Source organism: Eretmochelys imbricata, chromosome 1 (assembly GCF_965152235.1).
Source record: "Eretmochelys imbricata isolate rEreImb1 chromosome 1, rEreImb1.hap1, whole genome shotgun sequence".
Classification (NCBI taxonomy): Eukaryota; Metazoa; Chordata; order Testudines; family Cheloniidae; genus Eretmochelys; species Eretmochelys imbricata.
Window position 1 is genome coordinate 7129580 of NC_135572.1, and position 25141 is coordinate 7154720.

Here is a 25141-nt window from a genome sequence, read left to right on the forward strand (position 1 = left end):
TATTGAGGATTGTTTGAAAAAAGTCTTGGAAGGACTCTAAACCTTCCTGATTTACATCACAAAATATGTCTAGCTAGGGGCATCAGAGAGAAACTTTCCCAAGGAGCAGATTATCTCAGAGCTGCCTATTGCAGGGTTCCTTTAACTTTCTTCTGAAGCTTCTGGAACTGGCCTCTGGATATTGGGCTAGATGGACTGCAGGTCTGACCCAGTCTGGCAGTGCCTATCTCCTATCAGTGATGTAAAACCAAGACAATGTTTTTGCTGATTCTCCTTGAGCTCGTAGTCTCTAGACTTGCACTGAGACCGGAAAGATGCCTCACTAATTATCATCTAGTCTCCTGTTCTTTTTCCTTGCAGGAAGGAAAGTTCAAAACTCCTTGGACCTTCCCAGTCCATTATGTCAACTGTAAATGACACCAAATGCAAATCTGCTGTGTTCCTTCTCACCGGGATACCTGGGCAGGAAGACGTTAATCTGTGGATCTCCATACCCTTTTGTTTCATGTATCTTATTTCGATATTAGGAAATTCAGTCATTCTCTTCATTATTAAAACAGATCCAAGCCTCCATGAGCCCATGTACATTTTCCTTTCCATGTTGGCCGTCACAGACCTTGGCTTATCGTTAGCCACAATACCGACGATACTGGGCATATTCTTGTTTAATTCTAGGGAGATAAGCTTTGATGCCTGTTTTGCCCAGCTATTCTTCATCCACTCTCTTCAATTCATTGAATCCTCCATGCTCTTGCTGATGGCCTTTGACCGCTTTGTCGCAATCTGTAACCCACTGAGATATGTTTCCATCTTAACCCGGAAGAGAATAGCCAAGCTGGGATTTCTGTTTGTGCTAAGAGGGTTGGCCATAGCATTCCCAGTTCCCTTTCTCCTAAAACGGTTCCAATATTGTCGAGCTAATGTCCTCTCCCATTCCTACTGCCTGCACCAGGACGTTATTAAGATGGCTTGTTCGGACATCACATTCAATAGCATCTATGGCTTGGTTGTTACACTCTTAACAGTGGGTTTGGACTCACTTCTCATCTTCCTCTCTTATGTGATGATTCTCAAAGCAGTGCTGAGCATTGCGTCCCACGTGGAGTGCCTCAGGGCCTTGAACACCTGTGTCTCCCACTTCTGTGCTGTCCTGCTCTTCTATACTCCAGAAATTGGTTTGTCTGTGCTACACAGATTTGGGAAGGGCTCTTCTCCCTTATTTCAGATTCTCCTGGGCTACATCTACTTGCTGGTCCCACCTCTGATTAATCCAGTTGTGTACAGCGTGAAAAGCAAACACCTTCGTGAAAGGATAATCAGAGTGTTCATCAAGTGACGGTTCAGTTCATCACCTGGCTTCAGCGCTGGTGACACAGGGGATGAAAAACACGGGCTGCCTAATGCAACCTGGACTCTTGCATCTTAGATGACATGAGCTACTGAGCTCCACTCTGTAGAGAGAAGTTCAGGTGGGGTCTAAGGACAGAGGTGGGTGAAGGAGGACAGCTCACTGGCGGATGGAGAGCAAGGCAGCCAGCAGCATTTACAAAGTGACTGTGTTCATGGAGAGCCAGGGGACTGGTTGGATGTTGGCCCATAAAGAGCCCTATCAGTGGCTGCTCCCCTCTCAGAATTCCTGTCTATATAGTCAATAAAGAGAAAAGTGTTGGATGTTGTTTCCTGTTACACCTGGCCTGTCATTGTCCCGTCTCTGGTTAAACATCCATGAGCTATGAAGAAAGCCGCAGAGGTCTTCTGCAGTCACAGTCTTGGCCCTTCCTGAGCGCTCTGGGTATTGTGTGATCCATGGGTGCTGCACCAGCTGTGGACAGGGGCTATTCAAGAGACAAGGACACTCACCCTTCCCCGATGCCCTCAGCTAGGTGCTTGTGACTGAGTCGTGTCCCAGACTTGATAAATGCAGGAACACCAGGAGAAGCCATTCAGGCAGCCCACCCTGTTGATGGCTTTGCACACATAACACGCCTGCTTATCCCAAACCCAGCTGGCCATAATGCCACCAAGGCAGAGCAGAGCTGTGTGTGTGAGTGGTGATCTGATACACAGGAGTCCTGGCAAGAGACTAATGCAAAGGGGTGGAAACAGGCCTCAGCTCCCCAACAGAGCCACGGTTAGCTCCTATCCCAGCCCAGCCCATTCAGGGTAGGGAGACCACCTTTTCAAAAGGGAAAAGTAGGACACATGTAGAAGCCCCATCTCTTCCCTGATCCTGCCCCTACCCCTCTTCTTCACCTCAAACCTGCACCCCCTGTCCCTTCTCTTTCCCCCAAGCCGTAAGCACTGGCTAGGCCAGAAGCTAGAGCCAGGCCAATGTAAGAGCTGCCCAGGGAGAAGGGGCTACTGGGGCTGGGGGGACCCTGGAACCTCCACCTGCCCTGGGATGGTGGCCGTGCCTTGGGGGGAAAGAGGACCAGGGGCAGGGTCTCATTGTGAGGGGGACCTAAGTATCTACTCAGCCCCCACACACACCAGGTACAGCTGGCACTGTCCGTGAGTGTCAGGTAGGAGCGGAGCAGTACTGCCGAGAATTCAGACTTGGGCAGAGTGAGCTGAACTCTTGGCAGCCATTACCAATGGGCGGAGGTGAGGTCAGCCCAGCCCCCGGGCTGCTCTAAACACCTCTGAGCCAGGGGGAGAACAGGCCAACGAATTAAACCCATGTAACTGGCTCCGTGCCATCCCCGCTCTCTGCAGCGCAGGGGGGAGCTCTGCTGGTGTACCAGAGAATCCAGCCGGGCCTGTCGCTGCTTGGAAGGCTGGTCCGGTGGTCTAGGACTGCTGTGTGACTCAAGAGATTTGAGTTTGATTCCCTTGTCATATGTGACCATGGCCAAGACATTGGCTGTCCCTGAGCCTCTGCACAGGTGGATAATAGTCCTGCCCGGCCTCACAGCAGTGACGGGAAGATAAATACATTCAAGGTGTTCAGATACTGTGAGACCCTAAAATCAGGACTATGTCAGCGTTCCCAGAGCAACAACTTTGACTGTAAAAGGCCTCTTACCGCAGCCCCCTGTGACAGCTGGTTCCGGGAAGCCCCATGACTCTAGCACCTTGGTGTCTGTGACAGATGTCGGGGTGCTCAGGGGTGACAGTGAGGGGTAAGGAATGGATTTCATTTGTCTTTGGGTCTGAGACCTTGGAGTGCACCTGCATCAGGTTTTCTAGCTTTTCAGCAACTCACTTTAAAAAAAAAAACTTTTAAGAAAACTGAAAGCTGAGATTCCTGTCTAGTTTCTTGATTCCAGAAGTTGGGGCTTTAAGAAAAACAGGAACGAGTGCGAGACTCCCAATAAAATCCCAGGAGTTGGTGCTGCTGGCTGCACCTCAAGCAGAGGACCCACAAACAAAGGCACTGACGGTTAGTTAGTGGACATTTCTGGTCACACAGTCTATCAGTGACAGACACCCTTTGCCCTCTGCACTGAGCTACAGGGCCCATGGTTGTAAGGAACAGGGTTATGCCAAGACAGCCAGATATAACAGTGTCAGGCTCGCAGAGTCACTGGTACCTGAGACTACAGCTCAGACGGTCTCTCCTCATGTTGAGTCAAGAGACACGCACACTCTGGTTAAGCAAGGCCATGCGATTTCTTAATAGAAAGGGGGGTGACCCCAGCCCAGCTCCAAATCATAGAATCATAGAATCATAGAATATCAGGGCTGGAAGGGACCCCAGGAGGTCATCTAGTCCAACCCCCTGCTCAAAAGAAGGACCAATCCCCAATTAAATCATCCCAGCCAGGGCTTTGTCAAGCCTGACCTTAAAAACTTCTAAGGAAGGAGATTCCACCACCTCCCTAGGCAACGCGTTCCAGTGTTTCACCACCCTCCTAGTGAAAAAGTTTTTCCTAATATCCAACCTAAACCTCCCCCACTGCAACTTGAGACCATTACTCCTTGTCCTGTCCTCTTCTACCACTGAGAATAGTCTAGAACCATCCTCTCTGGAACCACCTCTCAGGTAATTGAAAGCAGCTATCAAATCCCCCCTCATTCTTCTCTTCTGCAGACTAAACAATCCCAGTTCCCTCAGCCTCTCCTCAGAAGTCATGTGTTCCAGGCCCCTAATCATTTTTGTTGCCCTTCGCGGGACTCTTTCCAATTTATCCACATCCTTCTTGTAGTGCGGGGCCCAAAACTGGACACAGTACTCCACATGAGGCCTCACCAATGTCGAATAGAGGGGGACGATCACGTCCCTCGATCTGCTCGCTATGCCCCTACTTATACATCCCAAAATGCCATTGGCCTTCTTGGCAACAAGGGCACACTGCTGACTCATATCCAGCTTCTCGTCCACTGTCATCCCTCGGTCCTTTTCCGCAAAGCTGCTGCCTAGCCATTCGGTCCCTAGTCTGTAGCTGTGCATTGGGTTCTTCCGTCCTAAGTGCAGGACCCTGCACTTATCCTTATTGAACCTCATCAGATTTCTTTTGGCCCAATCCTCCAATTTGTCTAGGTCCCTCTGTATCCTATCCCTGCCCTCCAGCGTATGTACCACTCCTCCCAGTTTAGTATCATCCGCAAATTTGCTGAGAGTGCAATCCACACCATCCTCCAGATCATTTATGAAGATATTGAACAAAACCGGCACCAGGACCGACCCCTGGGGCACTCCACTTGACACAGGCTGCCAACTAGACATGGAGCCATTGATCACTACCCGTTGAGCCCGACAATCTAGCCAACTTTCTACCCACCTTATAGTGCATTCATCCAGCCCATACTTCCTTAACTTGCTGACAAGAATAGTGTGGGAGACCATGTCAAAAGCTTTGCTAAATGCCTGCTGCTCGCTCTCATTGGGAACCAAACAAACCCCTTCCCCAGATCCAGCTACCCCCAGCTACTTGGTGATGCTGGAAATTTGGATGCAGGGTGGAAGGTCTATTTCCAGCACTAGAGTGGCTCTCGTTGCTCGTGGAGCGAAGCGGGTCAGGATCAGACAGACGTGCATTGCAGCAGGGGGCTGTTCGGGCAGGCTACACTCTACAGATCCTTCACTCTCTCAAAGCACGTCCTGATTCCCCCTCTGACTGCCGAGCTGCAGAGGGGCCCAGAACTCCCTTGTCAAAGGGGGCTGTGCTACTGACAGGCCTCATCAGCAAGGGGTGTTGGGAAGAGTTCAGGTTCTCCACCCAGTGTCCCACATCACCCATATGAGGCAAACAGAGCTGAAATCTCTGTGAGATACTTAGCTGTGGTCTCAATTATTGCAGAGTCCAAGCAGCTTTCAATCTGTAACATATTTACCAGCATAACACCCCTTTGCGGTAGGGCAGAGCTATTAACACCTCTGGGCAGACCTTCCCCTGCTGGTGACACCCATGTTCTGAAAGAGGACACAGCCCCCTGCCCTGCACTACAAGGCCCCAGCCCCAGGCCCTTAAAGAAACAGTAGCCTGGAATTTCCCAAAGCTTTAACTATTACCCAGGACCATCTTCCTGTCTCCCAGTAGCTGTCTCTACTAGAACTCTGTCAGCTCCAAAAGTCACAGGAAGCTTAAAGGGCCACACCCTGGAGCAAAGGTTGACTGACCCTTCTAATCTTTCCTACCCATAAAGGGGAGAGTCTCCAACATACCATCTCTAATGGCAACTGAATTAGGGTGATCACCCATCCCAAATTGGGCAGGAGAGACCTGAAATACAGAGTTTGATTCCTGGTCCCAGGCTAAATGACTCCAGGATAACATTTGTCCCAAATTCCTTGTAGTGATGCTCCACAATGGACAGAGGCTCATAGGAAGCACCGCCCTTTTCCAGGTAGGGATGCTGAGGTGGTCCTTAGCGCCCCCTCACTATGAAGCCCCGCCCCCTGCTCCTCTTTCCCAGAAGGTCCTGCCCCCAACTCGAGGCAGGTGAAGGGTCCCGGGTTCTCCAAAGCAGATCTGGCTTCTGGCCTCTCCAGTGGGTGGAGCTCTCTAAAACACAGGCTCTCCTACACTCTGGCCCCATTCTTCTCCTTTACTCAGGAGCCCCCGCACCGACGTCCCTGCTGGGGTCAGCCTTGTTTCAGGCTTGCTGCAACCCCTGTTCCTCTTTTTCCCTGGAGGCCCCGCCCCTGCCTCATCTCTTCCCACTAAGCCCTGCCCCCTGTGCCTCCACTACCCCAGAGGCTCCTTCCCCCGGCCAGGCCAGAGCCAGACTGTGGTAAGAGCTACCCCAAGAGCCCAAGCCGCTGTGAGGAGCCCCAGACTCTCCACCTTCCCTGGGAGTTCATCCTGGGGGGGGCAGGGACCCAGGCTGGGGGCTCCTCACAATGGCTCTGGCTCCGCGGACAGCTCTTACCATGGCCCGGCGCTAGCTTCTGGTCTGGAGAGGGGGTGGAGCCTTGGGTAATGAGGAGGAGCAGGGGGTGGGGTCCTGGGAGAAGAGATGGGGCAGAGGGTGGGGCAGAGGGTGAAGATGAGGAGCAGAGGGTTGGGCTTCAAGGGGATAGGAGAGGAATGGGGCGAGATCACAAAGGGGACAGGACTCCTGCCTGTGTCCCACTTGTGCCTTTTGAAGAGGTGGTCACCCTATACTGAGTGGGCTGGGCTGGGATAGGAGACAGCCATGCCTCTGTAAGGAAGCTGAGGACCATTTCCACTCCTTTAGAAGCAGCTGGAGCAGCACAAATGGAGGAGGAGGGAATCTAGGCCGGAGCCTCTTGCCAGTACTCCTCTGTGTCAGACCCAGACATGCCGCTCTTCCCTGCCTTGGTGGGGAGTGGGCTTAGCAGGTGTATGGTGTGCAGAGCCATCAAAGGGGCTGCCCACATGGCTTCTCCTGGGACTGCTGCATTAATCATGTCTCTGACAGGATTCAGTCACGTGCACATGGCTGAGCACATAGGGGAGGGGTAGTATCTGAGCCCCTTGAATACGCCTGTCCACAGCTGGAGCAGACCTCCTGGATCACACAGATTCCAGAGCTCTCAGGAAGGGCCAGGACTCTGACTGCAGAACAGCCCCGCAGATTTTTTCATGGCCCGTGGATGTTTAGCCAGAGATGGGACAGTGACAGGCCAGGTGTAACAGGAAATGACATCCCTGTCCCTTCTCTTTATTAACTGTATCAGGAGAAATTCTAATGTCAGAGCAGCCACCAAAACGGCTCTTTATGGGCCAACATCCCAGCGGTCCCCTGGCTCTCCATGAACACAGTCACTTTGTAAATGCTGCTGCCTGCCTTGGTCTCCTTCCCCCAAGTGTGCTGTCCTCCCTCACCAGAAGGTTTGAACGGCGACTATACCATTGCTTCAGGTCTCACACCACATGTGAACCTCTCTCTACAGAGTGTAGATCAGTAGCTTAAGCCACCTCAGATGCAAGGGTCTAGGATGAATTAGATGTGTGACAGTATTGACGCGAACTGTGACCCTATAGACCATTGTTGAAACCAAGGTCCTATAGTTGCACCAAATCTTGTACGAAGGAGGTCAAGTAGGTGTCTATGAAAAGGTTATGATTTGCTTGTTATGAATATGATATCTGTATTCATGTATCATTTTGTATTTAATGTTGTAAGTATTGGCTCTATACCTGTTTCAAATGTTGGCTCCTGGGGTAACGCCCACGAAGTAATCAGCCAGATATGCTGTCAAGATTCCTTCCCTACTCTGAACTCTAGGGTACAGATGTGAGGACCTGCATGAAAACCTCCTAAGCTTACTTTTACCAGCTTAGGTTAAAACGTCCCCAAGGTACAAATTAATTTTACCCTTTGCCCTTGGAATTTCCACTGCCACCACCAAACATTAACTAGGTTTACTGGGAAACGTAGTTTGGACACATCTTTCCCCCCCAAATCCTCCCAACCCTTGCACCCCACTTCCTGGGAAAGGTTTGGTAAAAATCCTCACCAATTTGCATAAGTGAACACAGACCCAAACCCTTGGATCTGAGAACAATGAAAAAGCATTCAGTTTTCTTACAAGAAGACTTTTAATAGAAGTAAAGGAATCACCTCTGTAAAATCAGGATGGTAGATACCTTACAGGATAATTAGATTCAAAACATAGAGAATCCCTCTAGGCAAAACCTTAAGTTACAAAAAAGACACACAGACAGGAATAGTCATTTTATTCAGCACAGCTATTTTCTCAGCCATTTCAAGAAATCATAATCTAACACATACCTAGCTAGATTACTTACTAAGTTCTAAGTTTCCATTCCTGTTCTGTCCCCGGCAAAAGCATCACACAGACAGCCCCAGACCCTTTGTTTTTCTCCCTCCTCCCAGCTTTTGAAAGTATCTTGTCTCCTCATTGGTCATTTTGGTCAGATGCCAGTGAGGTTACCTTTAGCTTCTTAACCCTTTACAGGTGAGAGGATTTTTCCTCTGGCCAGGAGGGATTTTAAAGGCGTTTACCCTTCCCTTTATATTTATGACATATGCCATGTAAGATATCTGCAAAAATACTATAATTTGCCAGATATGATAATTTTGTTCATATGTTTGTATCACCTTTGTATTCTGAGTTATAGACATGTATGTATGTCTGTATTTCAAACTGGTGCTCTGCTTCTGAGTGACAACCCCAGACTATTCGGCATCAGCACTCCTAGCCTGCTTCATAGCCCATTAAGGACCATCAACTATACAACTGACCCATTGAGAGAAGGCAGATCCACCTTGTGGCTCAGCAAGACATGCAGGGACATGCCTATGGACAGAACTCTAAGGTTTCCAAGCCATATGTTGGGCACCTTGTGTTTGAAACAAAGGAAGCACAGGCTGCACGGTAAGGGACTATAAAAGGCAGCTGCATCTTCTCCATTTTGTCTTCAATCCTGCTCCTTACCTCTGGAGGAACTTTGCTATAAACTGAAGCTCTGAACAATGGACTTGAATGACCCATCCAAGCTGTGGATGTACTCCAGAGACTTAACTTAAGCCAGCAGTTTATTCCATCACAGCTACAAGCCTGAAACAAGAACTGTGCACTGCATTTTGCCATTACTTTATGTAGTTGATTCCATTTAACCAATTTTAACGCTCATCTGTATTTCTCACTTTTTATGAATAAACCTTTAGATTTTAGATTCTAAAGCAGAGGTGGGCAAACTACGGCCCGGGACCCACATCCGGCCCAAAGGACCCTCCTGCCCAGCCCCTGAGCTCCTGGCCAGGGAGGCTACCCCTGACCCCTCCCCCACAGCCTCACCTCGCCGCCGGGGCAATGCTCTGTGCGGTGGAGCTGTGAGCTCCTGGGGCAGTGCAGCTGCAAAGCCAGACCTGACCTGGTGCTCTGTGCTGCGAGATGGCAGAGGCAGCATGGCCTGGCTCCAGCCGGGTGGCATGGCTGTAGAGCCGCCAGCCACCAGTGCTCCAGGCAGTGCGGTAAGGGGACACGGAGCAGGGGGAGTTGGATAGAAGGCAGGGGAGTTCGGGGTGATGGTCAAAGGGCGGGGGTGTGGATAGGGATTGGGGTGGGAACTGGAGGTTGAATGGGGGCAGGAGTCCCCGGGGGGGTGGATAGGAGATGGGGGCTGGGCCATGACCCCCTCCCCTAACCGGCCCTCCATACAATTTCCAAAACCCGATGCGGCCCTCAGGCCAAAAAGTTTGCCCAGCCCCTGTTCTAAAGGATTGGCAACAGCGTGATTTGTGGGTAAGATCTGACTTGTATATTGATCTGGGTCTGGGTCTTGGTCCTTTGGAATCAGGAGATCCTTTTTTTTTTTAACTGGGGTACTGGTTTTTATAACCATTCATCCCCAAAACGAGCAGAACTGGTGGTGATACTGGGAAACTGGAGTATCTGAGGGAATTCCTTGTATGACTTCTGGTTAGCCAGTGGGGTGAAACCAAAGTCCACTCTGTTTGGCTGGTTTGGTGTGCCTTAGTAGTAAGGAACCCCCCCAGCTCTGGGCTGTGACTGAATTGATACTCTCAGTTGTGTCCCGCCAGAGACCACTTTGTTACAAGGTGGCCCATGTTTTTCATCTCCCATGTCACCAGCACTGGAGCCAGGTGATGAACTGACCCTTCACTTGGTGAACACCCTGATTATCGTTGCACGAAGGTGTTTGCTTTTCACGCTGTACACAATTGGGTTCATCAGGGGTGGGACCAGCAAGTAGATGTAGCCCAGGAGAATCTGAAGCAAGGGAGAAGGGCCCTTCCCTAATCTGTGTATCACAGACAGTCCGATTATTGGTGTGTAGAAGAGCAGGACAGCACAGAGGTGGGAGACGCAGGTGTTCAGGGCCCTGAGACACTCCATGGGTGATGCGATGCTCAACACTGTTTTGAGGATCATCACATAAGAGAGGAAGATGAGCAGCGAGTCCAACCCCACTGTTAAGAGTGCAACAGACAAGCCATAGATGCTGTTGACTGTAATATCTGAACAAGCCATCTTCATGACCTCCTGGTGCAGGCAGTAGGAATGGGAGAGGACATTGGTTCGACAGTATTGGAACCGTTTCAGGAGAAAGGGGAGTGGGAATATTAAGGCCACCCCTTTCAGCATAAACACCAGTCCCATCCTGGTTATTCTCTGTGGGGTTAAGATGGAAGCATATCTCAGCGGGTCACAGATTGCAACAAAGCGGTCAAAGGCCATCAACAAGAGCATGGAGGATTCAGTGCACTGAAGCAAGTCGATGAAGAACACCTGGGCAAAACAGGCATTGAGACTGATCTCCCTAACATTAAACAAGAATATACCCAGTGTCGTCAACATGGTGGCTATCGATAAACCAAGATCTGTGACAGCCAACATGGAAAGGAAAATGTACATGGGCTCATGGAGGCTTGGATATGTTTTTATAATGAATAGAATGACTGAATTTCCTGCTATTGAAATAACATACATTAAGCAGAAGGGGACAGATATCCAGAGATGGACTTCTTCCTGCCCAGGTATCCCAGTGAGAAGGAACACTGCAGAGTTGAATTTGGTGTTATTGACACCTGACATAATGGACTGGGCAGGTCACAGGAATTTTGAACTTTCCTTCCTGAAAGGAAAAAGAACAGAAGACTAAATTATATTTAACTAGACTTCTTTCTCCTCTCAGTACAAGTCTAGAGACTCCCAGGAGTTCAAGGAAGATCAGCAAAAATATAGTTTTGGATTTACACAACCAATAGGAAGATAGGCACTGCCAGACTGGATCAGATCAGCAGTCCATCTAGCCCAGTGTCCAGTTCCAGATGCTTCAGAGGAAGGTGGAAAAAGCCCTGCAATAGGCAGCTATGAGATAACCTGCTCCCATGGATAGTTTCCCCCTTATACCCATTAGACACATTTTTGATATAAATCAAGAAGGATTAGATCTCTTCCAAGAGTTTTTAAAACCATCCTCACTGCTGTAATTGTATTTTCTTGTTATCCATATAAACATCCAGTCCCTCTTTGAATCCTGCTAAGCTTTTGGCCCCATTGATATCTTGTGGCTGGGAGTTCCGCAGCCTACTTGAGAGCTCTGTGATTTTCAGTTGTGAATTTACCACAGACAACCTTTTTTGCCCTCTACTTCTGCGTATGGCTCATTATATGATGATGTATTTATGAACACATGGCAAGTGCATGGTGAAAACAGTCATTCTATCTATCTATCTATCTATCTATCTATCTATCTATCTATCTATCTATTTCATTTTCTCCACTCCTGAGAGTCCAAATTAAGCTACTCCCTCCTTGCAGTACATGAGATAAATTCTTAGAGCCAAGATTTTAATTCAATAATTTTGACTTCAACTGTGTCATTCCAGATTTACATTTGTAAATTCAGTCAGAACTGGGCTATATTAACTTTCTCTTACCAAATACTCCCCTGTGATACACTCTGACCCCCAAGAATCCCTCCAACAGGTGCTGAAGTGCTTTGCCTGGCCAATGTTGACTGAATCCAGAAGGTCTGATCAGACTACAGGCTTCTCCTCACCCACACAGGACCTGCATCCTCTCCCCATGCAAGGGTCTGTAGATATCTGGAACTTACAAGCTAACACAGAGGGCTACTTCACCTGTGTGGGGGAGAGGTTGGTGTCACAAATGACTGAATTGTGCAAACACTATGGTTGCACTAGTATCCACTTGAATGTGCAAGTTACTTTAGCCAGGCTCGTGTCACTGTAGATAGGCATACATTACATATAACCACTAATACACTCCCCTTTCCTATACCTCAGCTCTGCTCTGCTGAAACAGAGGCCAGTGGTTCTGTTCTGTCATGACCTTTTGGAAATTCTTGCACAGGTATTGCAAAGAAGTTCCGTTTATGACCCTGAACGTAAGTTTTAGATAAAGCTTCTGGTCAGTTACCGGGGCGGTATCATACAGTTGTTCACTGAACAAAGAGTTAATGGCAGAAACCCATTGCAAACAGTATGTTCAAAACTACTTTGTAAAACAAAAGCCATTAAGCAATAAAGCTGTCACTCCTCCTTCCTGTAGAGATTCCAACAACTCTGCTGCTGGCTTTCAATATTCATGCCAAGTCATGAAAGTTTGGTTTGCAATATTTGTATTACAATGAAAAGTTTAGCATAACATTTACACATCTGTACTTTAGTACACTCATGTCAACAAATTCTTTCCCCTCTGATCTTTTTTCAGAAATGATTTCTCAGGTGAGAATAGAACTTTAAATGTAGAGTCTGTCATCTGAATTTCTTCACAAACTGAAAAGATTGCAATGTCTCAGCCCTCATTCAGTCACTTGTTGGCAAACAAAAATCCAGTAGCTGTCCTCTGTCCCTCTGTTGATAGCTGACTGGTTCTGCTCAGGTTCTGTTGTGTCACTCTGTAGCCTTTATCTGCAGCATTAAGATTAATATTGAAAATACTCATTCCCTGAGCTCTCACTGTCTAGTATTTATATGATGGGTTCTCTCATTGGGACCCCCTTGGGACTGTCACTTGATTTGCTGAGATTCCACTGAGCCTTACCCTTCTGCCAACATGGACACTCCTTAACTCTGTCTTCCTGAGCTAGACCCTCCTGGCTTCCTCCAGCACAGATCCAGAGATAGGGCCACACCCCTCTGCAAAATACAGACACTGAGATCAGCTCCATTCTGGGAAGACTCGGTTAAAGGGACTTGCCTCAGCATCCCAGTGCACAGCCTTTCTGGGAGCCTGAACCACAGATAAATTCATTGATGTTATTCACCCTCTTTCTCAAAGTAAAGAGAGATATACACAGACTGGTTGCCCCTAGGAAACAATTACTTACACTGGGTTTATTAATAAACAAAAGTGATTTTATTAAGTATAAAAGGTAGGATTTAAGTGATCATAAGAGATAACAGACAGAACAAAGTAGGTTACTAAGCAAAATAAAACAAACACGCATGGCTAAGCTTAATACGCTAAGAAATTGTTACATGTAAAATCACCCTCAAAGATGTTTCAATAAGCTCCATGGAAAAGAAGCCCTTGAGGAATTCCACCATGATTTCAACAATTTCCATCCCACCACCAACCTCAGCCTGGTCCAGTCCACACAAGAGATCCACTTCCTGGACACTACAGTGCTAAAAACAATAGTCACATAAACACCACCCTATACCGGAAACCTACTGACCGCTATTCCTACCTGCATGCCTCCAGCTTTCACCCTGACCACACCACACGATCCATCGTCTACAGCCAAGCTCTGCGATACAACTGCATTTGCTCCAACCCCTCAGACAGAGACAAACACCTACAAGATCTCTGTCAAGCTTTCTTACAACTACAATACCCACCTGCAGAAGTAAAGAAACAGATTGATAGAGCCAGAAGAGTTCCCAGAAGTTACCTACTACAGGACAGGCCTAACAAAGAAAATAACAGAACGCCACTAGCCGTCACCTTCAGCCCCCAACTAGAACCCCTCCAACGCATTATTAAGGATCTACAACCTATCCTAAAGGATGACCCAACACTCTCACAAATCTTGGGAGACAGGCCAGTCCTTGCCTACAGACAGCCCCGCAACCTGAAGCAAATACTCACCAACAACCACATACCACACAACAGAACCACTAACCCAGGAACTTATCCTTGCAACAAAGCCCGTTGCCAACTGTGCCCACATATCTATTCAGGGGACACCATCACAGGGCCTAATAACATCACTATCAGAGGCTCGTTCACCTGCACATCCACCAATGTGATATATGCCATCATGTGCCAGCAATGCCCCTCTGCCATGTACATTGGTCAAACTGGACAGTCTCTACGTAAAAGAATAAATGGACACAAATCAGATCTCAAGAATTATAACATTCATAAACCAGTCGGAGAACACTTCAATCTCTCTGGTCACGCAATCACAGACATGAAGGTCGCTATCTTAAAACAAAAAAACTTCAAATCCAGACTCCAGCGAGAAACTGCCGAATTGGAATTCATTTGCAAATTGGATACTATTAATTTAGGCTTAAATAGAGACTGGGAGTGGCTAAGTCATTATGCAAGGTAGCCTATTTCCTCTTGTTTTTTCCTACCCCCCCCCCAGATGTTCTGGTTTAACTTGGATTTAAACTTGGAGAGTGGTCAGTTTGGATGAGCAGGAGAGTGAGTTTGTGTGTGTCTGGGGGTGGGTTTTTGGAGGGGGGTGAGGGAGTGAGAGAACCTGGATTTGTGCAGGAAATGGCCCAACTTGATTATCATGCACATTGTGTAAAGAGTTGTCACTTTGGATGGGCTATCACCAGCAGGAGAGTGAATTTGTGTGGGGGGGTGGAGGGTGAGAAAACCTGGATTTGTGCTGGAAATGGCCTAACCTGTTGCTCACTTTAGATAAGCTATTACCAGCAGGACAGTGGGGTGGGAGGAGGTATTGTTTCATATTCTCTGTGTGTATATAAAGTCTGCTGCAGTTTCCACGGTATGCATCCGATGAAGTGAGCTGTAGCTCACGAAAGCTCATGCTCAAATAAATTGGTTAGTCTCTAAGGTGCCACAAATACTCCTTTTCTTTTCACGGACTAGTCCTTCCTAGTCTGAGCACAATCCTAATCCGAGCCCAGCTGAGTCCTCTGCCACTGCACAGAACATCTGCAAATGTTAACAATTCACAGCCTTTATTCTTCACTTCACATTTTAAAGATAGTGAAATTTGCCAACATACCCAGTTCCTGCTAGATGGGGAGCCGCTGACACCAGAGATCTTCACCTGAAATGACAAGGAGTCATCGGAGAGGTGGCACGGGCAGCAGGCAGTCTCTGTTCAGACAGGGGAGGCTTTTATAGAGGCTCATTTTTATGAAGTATGCCTGCACATTCCCTTGGGGGCCACTTGGCCATCAGGGAACCTCAGGAAAGCTCACCAGCTTTAGTCCCCATCATGGCCCATGGCAAACTGCAGGAGGCCAAATCACAGGGGATGGGTGGTGGTGCTACCTAACTAGACTGCAGCAAATGCCCTGTTGCAGGCTCCATTTCTGGAATCCTTGGGGGCAGGTATAATCCTGTTGAAATAATAAATAATAAATAATAATAATAATAATTAATAAACAACCCTATTTGTCCCTGGCACCTCCCTTTCCTGCATTACAAACTCTTGGTTCAGACCAGAGAAGGGAGATTTCACAAGGCTCCCCACATGGAAATTTACCTCAGATCTTTCCAGGGGGGGAGGTCCTGTCCCTTCTCCCTGAGGAATGAAATGGGGGACCCAGGATCCGCAGATCCCCAAAGTTATATACAGATCTCAATGATCCACTGGTAGCTAGGCCCACTCACCCACAATCTCTGGGCCTCTACAACCACTCCAGGACCCTCTCCAGCTCCCTGCTAGCACAGGTTCATCAGAGATGTGCTATCAGGGCCTGTCACAGCAGTCACTGCCCACGGGACTTGCTGAGGGGGTGTTGTACAAGGTGGCGGGGGCTGCACAGAGATGGGAGGGCTGGTTAAAGTAGCTGATGTGCACAATACCCCAGCCCTAGACTGGGCAGGAGGTTTCAATCTTTCCATGCCCAGAGTGCAGCCCGAGACTCCGTCAGTGCAACCTTCATTTATGTTATGAGGGAGAAGCAGATTAAAAGTCTCCAGTTTCTCTTGGGGATCCAGGCAGTGCAGCTGGGCAGCATCATGGCAGCTGAGCTTACAAAGAAAAACTATCTGTTTTCTATGAAAACTCACTTGTGTCTTCTCATGGGGAAAAGAGAAGACTGAGAGGGGACATGATAACAGTTTTCAAGTACATAAAAAGATTGTTACAAGGAGGACGGAGAAAATGTGTTCTCCTTAACCTCTGAGGGTAGGACAAGAATCAATGGGCTTAAATTGCAGCAAGGGAGGTTTAGGTTGGACATTAGGAAAATCTTCTTAACTGTCAAGGTGGTTAGGCACTGGAATAAATTGCCTAGGGAGGTTGTGGAATCTCCATCATTGGAGATTTTTAAGAGCAGGTTAGACACCTGTCAGGGATGGTCTAAATGGTGCCTGGGTCTGCCATGAGTGCAGGGGACTGGACTTGATGACCTCTCGAGGTCCCTTCCTGTCCTATGATTCTGCGATTCCCCAAGAACCTGAGATTTTTATATGTGCCATGCAGGATCCAGGGCAGCTGAGGAGGCAGTTGTTACACTACCCCCATATGGTTATGACTTAGGTATGTTGCATCTTGTACAAAACATGATTTGTGAGGTGTCTGGAAGAATTATGGTTTGCAGAATATGATGATCCTCTTTGTGTGCACATGTCATTTTTGGATCTGAAGTTATGAATATTGACTATGTATCTCTATTTCAAATGTAGTTACACCTGGGTGACACCCACTAGGCAAAATGCTTCCAGTCTAGACAGCTGGTTGTGAAGGGCCTATTCAGGGTAATTGGCAGTTAGGGGAAGCAATAGGCCTGAGGAGAAGCTTATCCCCCACCTGGTGAGCCTTCCTGAGAACACTCCAGACTGCATATGGATAATGGATGCTATGATTGAGGCAGGCAAGGGCATGTGACCAGACCAAATGTCACTAAACTCCATTTTGGTACTTGTATTTTCCCACTATATTAGGTGGGTTGTGACATCACCTCTTGGCCTCACTCCTCACACAAGAGAATTCCTGGAAACACCCGAGGAACAAAGACTGAACTGGGGGAAACGCTGGTCCCAGGCTAAAGGGATTTCTACCCTGTGTATGGAAACTTGGTGGACTGCTTATATCATCAGTCAGAGTGCAAAATTGCTAATTCATACCCAATCGATCTTGTAGCTTAGGCTTAGTTTGTGGTTTTGTTAATTTGTTAGGTAATTGGCTTTGATCTGTTTGATATCACTTATAATCACTTAAAATTATTTTTGTCATTAATAAACTTGTTTTATGCTTTATCTTTACCAGCATGTTTTGAGCAACAATCAGTGGAAAATCTCAGCTCTTCGTACAAAGGCTGTTGCATCTTTCCCACATCAAGAGGAAAGTGACCTAGACTATGGAGCTTATGCTGTACAGACTCCTGTGCAGTGCAAGATGGTATAAGTGGCACTACGCCCCATAATTTTCATCGAAATATTGCTCTAATATAATTTTGGCATAACTAAGAACCGGTTTATGTGAGATGGGTCAAGTAAGATAGCATTGGAAAGGTGACGATTTACTTAATGTGATTATCCTATTTGTATGCATGTAGCATTTCTGCATCTGAAGGTAGGAACGTTGACTATGTATCAGTTACAAAAGTGTTTGCACCTGGGGAACACCCAGAATAAAAAATGCAATCAGTCTCATTGGTTAGTCAATGAGCCATTCCACCTTCCTGGAAAGATTCCTGGGATGCTCCAAACAATCTTTGACACGTGTCTGACATGTACTGGACTCCATCCTGGACTGCTAGTATTTTTGCACTAGGGGGTGGGGATCAAACTGGGAAACAAAGGATTCCCGCTATATGTAAATCCTATTTAAGGCTGGGGAGTGAGATAATCAGGGTTCTTTTTTTTTTCACTTAATCCCTCACCTTCCCCCCCCCCCGATGACTGCTGGAAACATCTAAGAAACAAGGACAAAGGGCAGGCTGGGAGTCTGAGCCCAGGCTGGAAAAGGTGTCTGGCCTCTGAAAGGAATGCCTGGAGTTTTAAGCAGCAAGAAAGACCAGTTTGTCTTCAAGAAACTCTGCAACCTCCTTAAAACAACATTTAGGGTGAGAAATTACTATTTGCAGCCAGTTTATTTCATGTATTAAGCTTAATTTGCATGTTTGTTTTATCTGCTCAGTAATCTGCTTTGATCTGTTTGCTGTCCCTTATAATCACTCAAAAACTGGTTTTGTAGCTAATAAAATTGATTTATTTTGTCTCAACACAGTTTTTGGAATTTATAAATTGCGGGGGGAAGGGCGAGCAAAGGGCTGTGCATATCTTCCTCCACATTGAGAGAGGAGGTGAGTTTTAATTACCTTACACTGAACAGTTCTCTGTGCAGTGCAAGACAATACAAATTTAGGTTTAGGGGGCGTGCACTTGAGTGCTGGGCAATTCTTTAGCTTAAAGCCTTCCCATGCGGAGCGGATTTCAGTATCTGTGTCTGTCTACAGCTGGATATGTCCCTACCTGTGTGTGTGCTCTAGGAAGCTTGAGGGCCATGCGCAGCAGGAAAGGATGAGGGAGCCCAGGCTGGTGGAACAGGCAGGCTCAGTGTAATTCCAGTACATCAGGTAGCACCCCAGAAGGTGGTGGGCAACCCATCACAGTATAATACTGTGTTATAGTCCAGCAAACATGCAAGGGCGGGGAGATGGGAAATTGGCTGTTGTCTCCTACCTGACTTTGAGTGGCTTAGGTAAAGCATTCAGGCACCTTAGTTAGGTGTGTGGCACCACCTGCTATCATGGTGGGTGATAGCAGGGCTTGAAGACACGGTCTGTGTCACCAACAAAGCAGTGTAAGATTGGCTAGTCCAGATGAAGGGTTCAGGGGCACATCTGTTCCCATGGCTCCCAGACTGCACCCTGTCACAGCGGTCTGTGTTTCTCAGCTTCCTGGTTTCATCAGTAATCTCCATGGAGTGCAGCGAGATTACTGAAGAAGCTCAGTAGCACATACTGCCTCCTCAGCTACCCTGGAACCTGCATAGTGAATAATAAGAAGCAAAAACTTCCCTGAGCAAACCCCGCAACCGGTATCCAGTGTCTGGCGGCTGCAGCTGTGCCAGGGGAGGCTTAGCCTGTCCTAGATCATTATATCCACCACTTATGGTTTTCAACATTCTGTTACTTTTTTTTGACTGACTCTGCACACACTGAGGGGATGTTTTCAGAGAACTATCCACAATGGCTCCAACATCTCTTTCTTGAGGAGTGGTAAAGGATAATTTGGAACCATCATTTTGTATGTCTAGTGCGGATTACGTCTATTGCTTTGCATTAATTGACAATGATTGTATCTGCCATTTTGTTGCCCAGTCACTCTTCCAAGATCTTTGCAGTCTGCTTTGGACTTAAGTATATTGAATAATTTTGTATCATATGCAAATTTTACCACCTCACTGTTTATGCCTTTTTCCAGATCATTTATGAATATATGGAACAGCATATCACTAACTACCCCTCTCCATTCTGAAAACTGACCATTTATTCCTACACTTTGTTTTCCATCTTTTAACCAGTTACTGATCCATGAGAGCACCTTCCTTACTATCCTGTGACAGTTTACATGGCTTAAGATCCTTTGGTGAAGGTCATTCTCAAAGACTTTCTGAAAATCTAAGTACACTATATCCTCTGGATCCCCCTCTCAAAGAATTCTAATAGATTGGTGAGGCATGATTTCTCTTTCCAAAAGCCGTATCGACTCTTCCACAACAAATCATGTTCATGTAGGTGTCTCAAAATTCTGTTTTTTATTATAGTTTCAACCAATTTGCCTGGTACTGAAGTTAGAATTACTGGTCTGTAATTGCTGGGATAACCTCTGAAGTCTTTTAAAAAAAATCAGGATCACATTAGCTATTTGCCAGTTCTCTGGTACAGAAGCTGATTTAAGTGATAGGTAACTTACAACAGTTAGTAGTTTTGTCATTTGATATTTGAATTGCTTCAGAACTCTTAGGTGAATATTATCTGGTCCTGGGGACATTTACCATTTAATTTATCAGTTTGTTCTAAAACTTCTGTGATGGGTTGTCACCCCTGGGTTGCAGTCTGGAAGTTGGTGGAACCTCTGAGGCCCCTAATTTATCAGCTCCCCACCCTTGCACACTTGCTTGAGTATAACCCCAGAATCATACGGTCTTGAACTGCACAGCGATCTGTACAATGCAAACTCATTGATATAGGTCGCTTTCCCCTTGATGTGTGAAAGATATGCAACAGCCATTGTTTACAGAGCTGAGATTTTCCCAGACACTTCACTCAAAACACACTGGTTATGATAAAGCATAAAACAAGTTTATTAACTACAGAAAGATAGATTTTACAGGAAGGGTCTTGGGGAAACAGATGGGGCAGAGGGTGAGGTCTCAGGGAAAGAGGCTGAACAGGGCGTGGGGCCTCAAGTGGGAAGAAGAGTGGCAGGGGCATGGTCACAGAGGGGACGGGGATCCTGCCTGCATCATTCCTGCTTTTGCCTTTTGAGAAGGTGGTCACCCTACACTGAATGGGATGGGCTGGGATAGGAGCTAGCTGTGACTCTGTGCGGGAGCTGAGGACCATCTCAACCCCTGTGCAACAGATGGGGCAGCACAAACAGAAGGGCTGCGGAGGGGATGTGGGTATGAGTCTCTTTCCAGGACTCCTCTGAGTCAGACACTCACTCACACATGCAGCTCAGCTCTGACTCTGTGGGGAGTGGGTTCAGCAGGTGTTCTCTCTGCAGAGACATCAACAGAGGTGGCGGGGGGCAATGTGAATGGCTTCTCCTGGGTCTCCTAGCTGAAGGAGTAGGGGAAGGGTGAGTATTTGTGCTCATGGATCACGCAGCACCCTGAGCACTCAGGAAGGACCAGAACTGTGACTACAGAACAGCTCTGCAGCTTTTCTCATGGCCCATGGATGTTTAACCAGAGACGGGACAGGGACAGACCAGGTGTAATGGGAAACAACATCCACGTCCCTTCTCTTTATTGACTTTATCAAGAAGAATTCTGAGGTCGGAACAGCCACTCATATGGATCTTTATGGGCCAAACTCCTACCATTGCCCTGGCTCTCCATGAACACAGTCACTTTGTAAATCCTGCTGCCTGTCTTGTTCGCCATCCTCCAGTGTGTTGTCCTCCATCACCATCCCCTGACCCATTGCTCCAGGCCTCATACCCCATCAGAACTGTGCTCTACAGAATGGAAATCAGTAGCTCATATCATCTCAGATATAAGGGTCCAGGATGGAATATGTTGCCGTTATTTTTATCTCTGGTGTCACCAGCACTGGAGCCAGGTGATGAACTGACCCTTCATTTGACAAACACCCTGATTATCCTTGCACGAAGGTGTCTACTTTTCATGCTATACACAATTGGGTTCCTCAGGGGTGGAACCAACAGGTAGATGTAGCCCAGGAGAATCTGAAGCAAGGGAGAAGGGCCCTTCCCGAATCTGTGTATCACAGACAGTCCGATTATTGGTGTGTAGAAGAGCAGGACAACGCAGAGGTAGGAGACGCAGGTGTTCAGGGCCCTGAGGCACTCTGTATTGGACGTGATGCTCAGCACTGTTTTGAGGATCATCACATAAGAGAGGAAGATGAGCAGCGAATCCAACCAAATTGTAAAGAATGCAACAGATAAGCCATAGATGCTGTTCACTGTGATGTCCAAACAAGCCTTTTTCATGACCTCCTGGTGCAGGCAGTAAGAATGGGAGAGGACATTGAAATGACAGTATTGGAACCGTTTCAGGAGAATGGGGAGTGGGAATATTATGGCCACCACTCTTAGCACACACACCAGTCCCATCTTGGATATCCTCGGCAGGGTTAAGATGGAAACATATCTCAATGGGTTACAGATCGCAATGAATCGGTCAAAGGCCATCAACAAGAGCAGAGAGGATTCAGTTCACTGAAGTGAGTGGATGAAGAACAACTGGGCAAAACAGGCATCCAGGCTGATCTCCCTAACATTAAACAAGAATGTGCTCAGTATCGTCGGTATGGTGGCTATTGATAAGCCAAGGTCTGTGACGGCCAACATGGAAAGGAAAATGTACATGGGCTCATGGAGGCTTGGATCTGTTTTTATAATGAACAGAATGACTGAATTTCCTACTATCGAAATAAGATACATTAAGCAGAAGGGAATAGAGATCCAGAGATAGATGTCTTCCTGGCCAGGTATCCCAGTGAGAAGAAACACTGCAAATTTGAATTTGGTGTCATTGACAGCTGACATAATGTACTGGGCAGGTCCAAGGAGATTTGAACTTTCCTTTCTGAAAGGAAAAAGAACAGGAGACTCGATGATCATTAGTAAGGCATTATTCTGCTCTCAATGCAAGTCTATAGACTCCCAGGAGCTCAAGGAAGATCAGCACAAATATAGTCTTGGATTTACACCACTCATAGGAAGACAGGCATTGCCAGGTTGGATCAGACCTGCAGTTCATCTAGTCCAGTAACCAGTGGCCAGTTCCAAATGCTTCAGAGGAAGGTGGAAACAGCCCTGCAAGAGGCAGCTATGGGAAAACCTGCTCCAAAGGAAAGTTTCCCCCTGACATACACTAGTTTGAGATATTTTGTGGTGTTAATCAGGAAGTTTTATTGCCTCTCCAATTTTTTTTTTAAATAGTCCTCACTACTGTAGCTGGATTTCCTGGTTATGCAGATAAGTATCCAGAGGAAGTATCAAAGAGGAATCCTGCTAAGCTCTTTGCCCCATTGACATCTTTAGTCTGGGAGTGACACAGTCCACTTGAGCACTGTATGATTGTATAATTGTGACCTTACCATAGACACCTTTCTGGCCCTCCACTTCTGAGTGTGGCCTATTGTATCATGACATGTGGGTAAATGCATGGGAAATATGGTCATTGTATTTATCTGTCCTGCATTGAAGCTATATATAAACGTATTTCATTGCCTCATTATATATATATATATTTTAATTTTCTCCACTCCTGAGAGTCCAAGTTATGCCACTGACTCTTTCCAGCACATGGGATAAATTCTTAGTGACAGGTGCTTAATTCAATAACAGTGACTTTAACTATGTCACTCCACATTTACTTGGTAAATTCTATCCAAACCGGGCTCTATTAACTTTCCCTTACAAAATGCTCCAGATGATATTCTGACCTTCAAGCTGAGATGCTTGGCTTGGACATTGTTGAATGATTCCAGAGATTTCAATCATCCTACAGGCTTCTCTTTATTCTCACATGACCTGCATCCTCTCCCCATGCAAGGGTCTCTAGATATTTTGGAAGTTACAAGCTGACATGGACAGTAACTTCAGCTCGGCAGGGCAGGGATTCATCCCACACATTCATTGATTCATAGATTCATAGATACTTAGGTCAGAAAGGACCATTATGATCATCTAGTCCGACCTCCTGCACAACATAGGCCACAGAATCTCACCCACCCACTCCTGCGATAAACCTTTCACCTATGTCTGAGCTATTGAAGTCCTCAAATTGTGGTTTAAAGACTTCAAGGAGCAGAGAATCCTCCAGCAAGTGACCCGTGCCCCATGCTACAGAGAAAGGCAAAAAACCTCCAGGGCCTCTTCCAATCTGCCCTGGTGGAAAATTCCTTCCCAACCCCAAATATGGTGGTCAGCTAAACCCTGAGCATATGGGCAAGATTCACAAGCCAGATACCCAGGAAATAATTTACATAGGTGAATAGTGCAAACAGTGGGTTCCAACTAATATCCAGTTGAGTGGGCAAGTTACCTCAGCCATGTGCATGTGACAGCTGATGGGCATAAATTATTTAAAAGGATTATAACACTCTCCTTTCCTGAACACCAGCTCTCCTCTTTGCTGAAATACAGACCAACAGTTTTGTTCTTTCATGACTTTTTGGAAAGTCTTGCCCAGGTACTGCATTTTTTGTGTGCCTGGCTCTGAATATAAATGTTTGAAACAACTTCTTATGAGTTTACCAGGAGACAGTATCATACAGCTTTTCACTGACAAAAGAGTTAATACCAAAACCAATTGCAAACAGTATTTGGAGTATTTGGCATAACATTTACACATCTGTACTCTAGCACACAGATGTCAACCCATTCTTTCCTCTCTGATCTTCTTTCAGAGGTGTCATAAATATAAAGGGAAGGGTAAACCCCTTTAAAATCCCTCCTGGCCAGAGGAAAAATCCTTTCACCTGTAAAGGGTTAAGAAGCTAAGATAACCTCGCTGGCACCTGACCAAAATGACCAATGAGGAGACAAGATACTTTCAAAAGCTGGAAAGAGGGAGAACATCAAAGGGGTCTGTGTCTGTCTGGGTGAGGTTTTTGCCAGGGACAGAACAGGAATGGAGTCTTAGAAGTTAGTAAGTAATCTAGCTAGATATGCGTTAGATTATGATTTCTTTAAATGGCTGAGAAAATAAGTTGTGCTGAATAGAATGAATATTCCTGTCTGTGTGTCTTTTTGTAACTTAAGGTTTTGCCTAGAGGGATTCTCTATATTTTGAATCTAATCACCCTGTAAGATATTTACCATCCTGATCTTACAGAGATGATCCTTTTCTTTTTACTGTTTCTTCTATTAAAATGTGTCTTTTCAAGAACTGAATGCTTTTTTCATTGTTCTAAGATCCAAGGGCTTGGGTCTGTGGTCACCTATGCAAATTGGTGAGGATTTTTACCAAACCTTTCCCAGGAAGTGGGGTGCAAGGGTTGGGAGGATTTTGGGGGGAAAGACATTTCCAAACCACGTTTTCCCAGTAAGCCCAGATAAACGTTTGGTGGTGGCAGTGGAAGTCCAAGGGCAAAGGGTAAAATAGTTTGTACCTTGGGGAAGTTTTAACCTAAGCTGGTAAAAGTAAGCTTAGGAGGTTTTCATGCAGGTCCCCACATTTGTACCCTAGAGTTCAAAGTGGGGAAGGAACCTTGACAAGAGGTGATTTCTCAGGTTAGAGTGCGACTTAAAATGTAATATCTCTCATCTGGATTTCTTCAGAACCTGAAAATTTTGCAGCGTCTCACTCCTCATTCAGTCACTTGTGAGCAAACAGAAGTCTAGTAGCTCCCCTGTCCCTGGGTTAATCACTGACTGGGTCTCCTCAGGTTCTGTTCT

General features: G+C 46.6%; 2 protein-coding genes and 1 pseudogene across 2 annotated transcripts; 1 reads left to right on the plus strand and 2 right to left on the minus strand.

Annotated features, from left to right (window-relative positions):
- The first annotated feature begins 400 nt into the window (after positions 1–400).
- LOC144279159 (olfactory receptor 51G2-like) lies at positions 401–1336 on the plus strand. The gene has a single exon (XM_077840639.1). The coding sequence runs from the start codon at positions 401–403 to the stop codon at positions 1334–1336; it is 936 nt and encodes a 311-aa protein (XP_077696765.1).
- Positions 1337–10000: 8664 nt separating this feature from the next.
- On the minus strand, positions 10001–10936 carry LOC144279170 (olfactory receptor 51G2-like). The gene has a single exon (XM_077840651.1). The coding sequence runs from the start codon at positions 10934–10936 to the stop codon at positions 10001–10003; it is 936 nt and encodes a 311-aa protein (XP_077696777.1).
- Positions 10937–21346: 10410 nt separating this feature from the next.
- LOC144279176 (olfactory receptor 51G2-like) lies at positions 21347–22282 on the minus strand (annotated as a pseudogene).
- Between the last annotated feature and the right edge of the window lie 2859 nt (positions 22283–25141).

Excerpts from the sequence above, each read along its gene's own strand:
- LOC144279170 (XM_077840651.1), bottom strand. The coding sequence starts at position 10,936 with ATGTCAGGTGTCAATAACACCAAATTCAACTCTGCAGTGTTCCTTCTC.
- LOC144279159 (XM_077840639.1), top strand. The coding sequence starts at position 401 with ATGTCAACTGTAAATGACACCAAATGCAAATCTGCTGTGTTCCTTCTC.